The sequence below is a fragment of the Ipomoea nil genome, unplaced genomic scaffold (assembly GCF_001879475.1).
Source record: "Ipomoea nil cultivar Tokyo-kokei standard unplaced genomic scaffold, Asagao_1.1 scaffold0188, whole genome shotgun sequence".
Lineage (NCBI taxonomy): Eukaryota > Viridiplantae > Streptophyta > Magnoliopsida > Solanales > Convolvulaceae > Ipomoea > Ipomoea nil.
Window position 1 is genome coordinate 104711 of NW_017616616.1, and position 8383 is coordinate 113093.

Genomic DNA, 8383 nt, shown 5'->3' on the forward strand with positions numbered 1-8383 from the left:
CAGCATAACTGCACTGTGAGTGCAATAGTGAAATTAAACTAAACAAACCATTGCAAAATATTTTGCATTCAAAAGTAAAGTGGAAATATTATATTGTCTATTGGTTCTCTAAAGACAGATGAGTGTTTTCGCTGTATCTTTGAAGAATCAGTGAAATATCTTTCATGGACGGCCTGCTTGATGAGGAATTCAAAGTGCATGCAAGGCCTAATTTGAAAACAGCGATCATTGCCTCCAGATAACGTGGGTCCTTGATCTCCTCATCTAGGGCATCTGCAGCTGAGTTCCCTTCTGTTTGGTGTTTGTGTGCCCATTGTGCCAGGTTCATATCCTCATTTCCAGTCACTGCTTCTCTTCCCGTTGTCAATTCCAAGAGAACTACGCCAAAACTGTAGATGTCGCTTTTCGCATCCACTTTTCTTGTACTGCCGTATTCTGCATTCTCATGATATATGTGATTATGCAAGTATAAATATCAATGAGAATTGAAATGATGAAGATAAAAAAATAAAATGTACCGGGGGCAATATAACCAAAGGTTCCCACAATAGCAGATGCTGTTTCCGGATCTCCTTCACTCGCCATCATCTTTGCCAGTCCAAAATCCGCAATCTTGGCATTGAAGTCTGAGTCGACAAGTATGTTACAAGACTTGATATCTGCAATTGCACCGCAAGTTATGATGATGTAATTACTCTTTTTCTTTGATTTACTATTAGCCTTGGAACTGCATGCTATGTAATCAGAACACCAGTAGTCTGTAGAGCATGCTGGCAATCCATTTTCCTTTTCATCTGAGCATAAATTGGCTCCATCAAAGCAGCTATGCTCAAAACTTTCCTTCAGTTGCTTATAAGGGATTCTCCCAGAAAGGTTGTTCGAACAAATATCAATTATCAGTGTAGCACTCAGATGGATAGCAGTCAGACGGCTAAAAATTACCCATATGTCTCCAGATAAGTTGTTATGCGACAGATCAATATCATTCAAACTAAATAATTCCAGTTTTCCAGGTATTTCACCAGTCATTTTGTTAAAAGAAAGCGAAAGATGAGACAATTGATGCAACTGTGACAATCTATCAGGTATTGGACCAGTAAAAGAATTTCTGGACAAATTTAAGTAGTTAAGGTTGTATAAATTTCCTATATCTTCTGGTATTGATCCATTCAAATGGTTACTTGAAAGATCAAGATACTCTAAACTGTGAACCACCATGGGTGTGGGTATCTCACCAGACAACATGTTGTGTTGAAGATTTAAACTGCCCAATCTTTTCATGGAAAATAATTCACTTGGTATTGATCCATTCAAAGAATTGTTGGACAAATTTAAGTAGCTAAGGTTGTATAAATTTCCTATATCTTCTCGTATTGATCCATTCAAATGGTTACTTGAAAGATCAAGATACTCCAACCTGTGAGCCACCATGGGTATCGTCGGTATCTCACCGGACAACATATTCTGTTGAAGATTTAAATTACGCAGTTCTTTCATGGAAAACAACTCACCTAGTATTTTTCCTGTGAAAGAATTTTCGGATAGATCCAACTCTTCAAGCTTTGAGCAACTAGAGAGGCCAACTGGTATAGTTCCCCATAGATAATTAGTTCTGAGATTGATTGAAGAAAGGCTATTGAGCTGGCATATAATTTTTGGGGGGAATGATCCTTTGAGGCCACTATCATAGAGATATATCTCAGTGACACTTCCATTGAAGTTGCATGAAATTCTAGGCCAGTCACATGGGGAGGAAGTGGAGTTCCACTGTTCAAGTGAAAATGGATTTCCCCAGTGTTGTTTTAGGCTAAGTAAAATAGCCCTTTCATCATTCTCATGAGTGATTAAAGATTGTGAATCATTTGGGAAGGACAAAAGGAGGATGAAGATGAAGAAGAAGGCATGATGAATAGGATGCTGCTGCAGCATTTTCAGACAATTCATTAGTTAATTATAAGGTAATAATATCAGAGTGAACATTAAACCAAAATGCAAGCATGGTTTAATGTAAAATGATGGTGAGGAGCATTATTAAGATCCAATCCTAGCTTGGTCTTCCCGGTCTATTATATTATATTGCTCATCCATCACTCCACTTCCTTTACGGTGTAGTGCTTAATGTGAAGTGTGAACAACAAAGTTGGGTGGACTTGGACTTTGACTAGGACTTGGACTTGGAGTCGATGTTATTGAAGTTCATTAGTGGGAATCAAAGTTCAACAAAATCCATTGAACAAAAATATGTAACCAAAAAGTTTTTTATTATTGGAGACGGATCAGGTAAAAACCAACTGCTCCTTTGAAGTGCAAATAAAATGTCTTAAAAGTGTATGTAACAATTTAATATAGTGCATCCAAGTGCAAGTAAAATGTATTAAAAGTGTAACAAATAATGTACACTGAGCATCAATATTAAGTGCACCTAATATGATCATTGAGTGCACCAATATGAAAGACATTATCATTAGTTGCATCAATGTTAAAAAGATAAATTACTTGCACTATTAAGTGAAAATGGTTGCACTCTTAAGTGATTTAACTTGCATTTTTTATTTGCATACTTGTACCAGTTACTCGCAATTTTAACACATGTTACTTGTACCAAAGTTCAATTTATTTACGAAAGTACCATCACGTTCTTTTTTAAAAAATTACACCTAATTCATTAAATCTAGACACGTGGACGACTGCGATTAATTTTCAATAATAATTATAATTACAATTATAATTTTTATAATGATAATAAATAAAGAGATAGTTAAAATATAGTTAATTTGAAAAGGTGGATCCATACAAAACTTATAAAAAATTAAAATTATAAGAAAGAATGGGATTTTTGAGATTTAGTGAGATAGTAAATGATGAAATGAATGTTGGGGTAAAAAAAAAAAAAAAAAAAAACTGAAGAAAAAATCTCAATTATTGGTCTAAGTATCATCCTACCCAATTAAATAATTCATCTTAATTTGTCGTCCTAAATTACAAGGAAAAAAACAAACAATATTTTTTCAAATTCTCCCACGAAGTGGTTGCCCAAACCATTTCCTTTACTACTCACTCCACAATTACTAATATAAATTGCTGCCAACTCCGAGTAATACCAATTCAGGACAATCGCATCCATTACACTTTTTAAGGATTTCTGGCCAATTAGCAGCTGGTGCAGCCTGAGTTACTGAAATTAGTGGTGACGGAGGAGGTGGTACAGTCGCCGGAATCGGTGCCGGAGGTGGAACATGACCACCACCTACTCCCGGAGTTGTCACAGCAGCAATGTGTAGAAGAGGTTTGAGATGAGGGCATGATCGTACGAGCTTGAAGACGCAAGCGACGGCTGTGAACAGGTAAACATGCTTCATTAATTCATCCACTGCTTAAGTTGCCTGTTTCCTGTGAATATTTTTATTTTTGGAACTCCAATATACTTACTAATCTGCACCAGAAAGTTTATCTTTCTCTTAACATCTAAGAAAATCAAGGAAATAAAGTGGAGTTGCATTTTATATGATTATATTTAGGGTTTGAAAAAAGTGTAATACTAATTCAGGATAAGTTAATTGATTATTATTTATGAGGAAAACGTAAGTATTACGAGTAAAATCAAATTGGCCATTAAGTACAAAAGTCACATTAAACATATGATTTTGCAATGGGATAAGTCCATTCTAAAGGAAAAAGGGAAATATTGTCTATCCACTCCTTGAAGACAAATGGTTGTTCTCACTGTTGATTTGAGTTTCCGTCGCTCCATTTGGAATAGCTCTCTCAAAGGCATTGTTGCATCTTTGAAGAATCTGTGAAATATCTTTCATAGACGATCTGCTTGATGGGGAATTCAAAGTGCACGCAAGGCCTAATTTGAAAACAATGATCATTGCCTCCATATAATGTGGATCCTTGATCTCTTCATCCAGGGCATCTGCAGCCGAGTTTCCTTCTCTTTGGTGTTTGTGTGACCATTGTGCCAGGTTTATATCCTCATTTCCAGTCACTGCTTCTCTTCCCGTTGTCAATTCCAAGAGTACTACGTCAAAGCTGTAGATGTCGCTCTTCGCATCCACTTTTCTTGTGCTGCTGTATTCTGCATTCCCGTAAAGCATTGCAATAAAGCATTGCAGGAATTGAAGTGTTGAAGATATAAAAAACATACCTGGGGCAATGTAACCAAAAGTTCCCACAATAGCGGATGCTGTTTCTGGATCTCCTTCACTCGCCATCATCTTTGCCAGTCCAAAGTCTGCAATCTTGGCATTGAAGTCAGAGTCGACGAGTATGTTACTAGACTTGATATCTCTATGAACAATGGGTGGATTGCAACTGTGGTGCATATAGCAAAGCCCTTGTGAAGCCCCGATGGCAATTTTTAGCCTCCTCTCCCACTGCAAGACTTGAGTAGTTAAGCCTCTTTTATTTCCATGCAACCATTTGTGAGCACATTGTTTGTCCATGTATTCATACACAAGAAGCTTTGTAGTCTTTCCTCTGATGCAGCATAACAATTTCACTATGTTGTTGTGCCAAATTCCCCCAAGGATCTTAACCTCTGCTATAAACTGCTTCTCCAAAATGTGGCCTTCATTTCGTTCATGCCTTATACTTTTAACAGCAACTTTTTTGCCTTTCTTTGTGATCACTCTATATACTTTTCCTGACCCTCCATCTCCAACCAAATTTTGATCGGTCAAACCACCCAAAATATCCCATTTATTGAATCCCAATCTTTGAAATGAAACCATACTCCATTCTTCTCCATCATTTTCCATTCTCCCTTTCCTTGCAAGTCTGATCACGAGTAACTGAGTTACTAACCAAATTAGTAGCCCTGCAATTACACCACACCCTATAATGATATAATGCTTTTTCTTTGATCTGCTAGACTTAGAAATTGAACTTAAACTTGGACTTGGTTCTAGGCCATACTGAGGATGATAGCAATCATAAAGGCCAGAATTAGTCGCAAATGATTCTCCAGTTAATGTTGCAAATTGACCTGAACAAGGTATCATTCCAGAAAGTTGGTTATTAGACAGATCTAGAACCGAAAGAGATATGAGATTGGTCAATGTTTGTGGAATTGAGCCATTGAGTCGGTTGTGTGATAGATAAAGGCGTTCAACATACTTCAAGCCTTCAAGTTTTTGAGGTATTGGACCAGAGAGATCATTATGCCCTAAATTCAGAAAAAAGAGATAGTGCATGGAACCTAATTCCTTTGGAATACTGCCTTCCAACTTATTGTATGAAAGGTCAAGGAAAAAGATGGATCCGTTGTGGTGAAATGTTGGTTGTGCAATGTCCCAGTAGCCTGCATTAATATTGCAGGGACACCTCATTGAAATCCTGTCAAGGCGATCCTGTGTAATCCCACCAAATTCGAGTATATTTCCTGCTCCGTGGCACTGCTCACTTCCATCATTCTTAATATACACATATTGCTTCTCAGTAAGTAATGTCGTTCCAATATTGCCAGATTGTAAGAACAGAGCAGGTGGGATAGTACCGTTCAAGAAATTGGTGTTGAGATCCAACCATAACAAGCTGCGGCAATTCCCCAACTCAGCAGGTATGTTCCCAGAGATGGTGTTGTTTCCCAACTTCAGAATGGATAGACTAGACAAGTGCCCTAATGAAGCTGGTATAGCACCACTCAACAAATTATTCGACAAAGAAATCCATTTCAAATTAGTACAGTTGCTGAGACTTTCAGGCATTGGCCCAGACAATTCATTGAAATCAAGAATCAGATTTTCCAAAGACTGCAAGTACGTTAGCTCCCTCGGGATTTCCCCTTCAAGCCAATTCATCCAAATGATCAAATCCTTGAGCTTCAACAAGGATCTGAGGCTAGATGGTATCTTCCCTTTAAGGTAATTAAAGCTAAGATCAAGAGATTCCAATTGGGAACAGTTGCTTATACTCTCAGGTATTGGACCAGTAAACAGGTTATTCTGAAGGTACAACACTTTCAAGCTATTCTTAGGGTCGTTAAAAATTTCAGAGGGAATCAAACCAGAGATGTTATTTGAACTCAAATCTAAGGTCTCTAAGCTTACCCACAAAATTAGACAATGACTCAGACAAGCCACCCACAAAATTATTGAATGATAAAACCAGTGTCTTCAAGCTAGTCAAACTAATTGACTCAGGCAACTCACCAGAGAATTTATTGTTGGATAGATCTAGAAGTTCCAAGGTTGAGCAATCACCAAGGGTCTCAGGGACCACACCTGATAATATGTTGGAAGACAAGTCCAATTCCACAAGAGTTGTACATAAATCTCCTGGTATTTTTCCTGTGAAATAATTTGCAGATAGATCCAACTCTTCAAGCTTTGAGCAGCTGGAGAGGTTAGCTGGTTTAGTTCCCCAAAGATTATTGGAACTCAAATTGATTGAAACAAGGTTGTTGAGCTGGCATATAATAGTTGAGGCCGGGAATGATCCTGGGATGTTCATTCCGGAGAGAGATATCCATGTGACACTTGCATTGAAGTTGCATGAAATTCCAGGCCAGTCACATGGGGAGGAAGTGGAGTTCCACTGCTCAAATAGTGAAAATGGATATCGCCAGTGTTGTTTTAGGATAAGTAAAATAGCCCTTTCATCATCCTCATAAGTGGTTAAAGATTGTGAATAATTTGGGAAGGAGAAAAGGAGCATGAAGAAGATGAAGACATGATGAATAGGGTGGTGCAGCAGCATCTTCAAACAATTAATTAATTAAGCTAATAATAATAATAAGATGGTGAGGAGTGAGTGAGGATCATATCGGAGGAGCTAGCAATTGCTCTTCCAGCTGTTCTCATCTATTATATTATTGTATTGCTTAATGTGGACTTGGTCACTTGGACTCAAAGTCAAAGTCAGTGTTATCATAAGTCATTGAACAACACAACATAAAATCCTGCTGGTATTATTTTACTATTAATTAAATAATTAATTTTATAAATAAACATATGATAACAACAACAACAATATGTTCGGAGCTGTGGGGCCTAAGGGAGGATCTACGGCTGGCAAGGGCTAAGGGTTGGGGGAGAGGGATTCTAGAATTTGACTCTGAAGCGGTTATTGCTGTCATGAAAGAGACCGAGGAAACGCAGGAACCAACGTCAACTATCGTCAAGGATTGTAAATTCCTTGCGAAAGCTTTCAGCACGATTCGGTTCCATCATACCTTGAGAGAAGGCAACAAGTGTGCAGATCACCTTGCTAACATCGGTCAACAAGGAGATTGGGGTACCACGGAGTGTGCAGATCACCTTCTCTTTGGTGTTTGTGTGCCCATTGTGCCAGGTTCATATCCTCATTTGCAGGCACGGCTTCTCTTCCAGTTCTCAATTCCAAGAGAATTACGCCAAAACTGTACATGTCGCTCTTCGTATCCACTTTTCTTGTACTGCCATATTCTGCATTCTCATGATATATGTGATTATGCAAGTATAAAAATCAGTGGGAATTGAAGTGATGAAGATATAAAAAAAAAATGTACCTGGGGCAATGTAACCAAAGGTTCCCACAATAGCAGATGCTGTTTCTAGATCTCCTTCACTCGCCATCATCTTTGCAAGTCCAAAGTCTGCAATCTTGGCATTGAAGTCAGAGTCGATGAGTATATTACTGGACTTGATATCTCTATGAACAATAGGTGGATTGCAACCGTGATGTGTAAGATTTCCCCTAATAATATATATTATATATTATATATTAGGGCCTTAATTAAGTGGTGCAAGTTGACTAGGCTTATTAAGTGGTCTGGTTGGACTTAATAACTAGTAGTTGTTAGTCAACCAAACTCTGTGCCTAATATAACCTGGATTGATGGGATACAGGATTATGGATTAGTTACCACATTCAGTTACGGTACTCAGATCGCTCAGTAGATACCAATACACCATCTAGGATTCTGAGTCAGGTCTGAGGCAAAACATGGCTGACGGTCTACCGTTAAGAGGCAACACAACAGGAACATCAACTATGGCTAGAGATCAACACGGCTACGCTTCCGCTATCATACGAGGTTAGGTTTCTCGTATATTATGGTTCATATAGTTAGACTATTGTATATCTAACATTTGGTATCAGAGCCTTTATCAATCTCTACCTGGTTGATTGTTTTGCTTCAATCAACATTAATTTGTTTCATATACATAAGATTTTGTATATGATTTTTGTAACTGCTGAATTTTTATTATTTTTTGGCATTAAGAAATTTAATTTCGTTTTTTTTTTTTCTCGAAATTATGATCTTTTTTTTTTTTCTCCTGCCGGCGACCGTTGGGTGCCTGTTACGAGTCTCTGCTGTTGACGACGGTGGGAGGCGACGGTGGCTGCAACCAACGTCATTGGGCGCTGCGTGGGTGACTGAGGTTTCGTCTATGCT

General features: G+C 38.1%; 1 protein-coding gene across 1 annotated transcript; it reads right to left on the reverse strand.

Moving 5' to 3' along the window:
* LOC109186138 (systemin receptor SR160-like) lies at positions 1 to 6702 on the reverse strand. Its single transcript, XM_019336060.1, has 3 exons — positions 6156 to 6702; positions 4151 to 6043; positions 1 to 435 (listed from the first exon to the last, which is right to left on the reverse strand). The coding sequence occupies exons 1-3, from the start codon at positions 6700 to 6702 to the stop codon at positions 98 to 100; spliced, it is 2778 nt and encodes a 925-aa protein (XP_019191605.1). The 3' UTR covers positions 1 to 97.
* Positions 6703 to 8383: the final 1681 nt, after the last annotated feature.

Excerpts from the sequence above, each read along its gene's own strand:
- LOC109186138 (XM_019336060.1), bottom strand. The coding sequence starts at position 6,702 with ATGCTGCTGCACCACCCTATTCATCATGTCTTCATCTTCTTCATGCTC. Across the intron at positions 6,044-6,155 it reads ATCCAACAATAAATTCTCTG|AGACCTTAGATTTGAGTTCA; the intron begins GTGAGTTGCCTG and ends GGGTAAGCTTAG. Across the intron at positions 436-4,150 it reads TTTTGGTTACATTGCCCCAG|AATACGGCAGTACAAGAAAA; the intron begins GTATGTTTTTTA and ends ATGAGAATGCAG.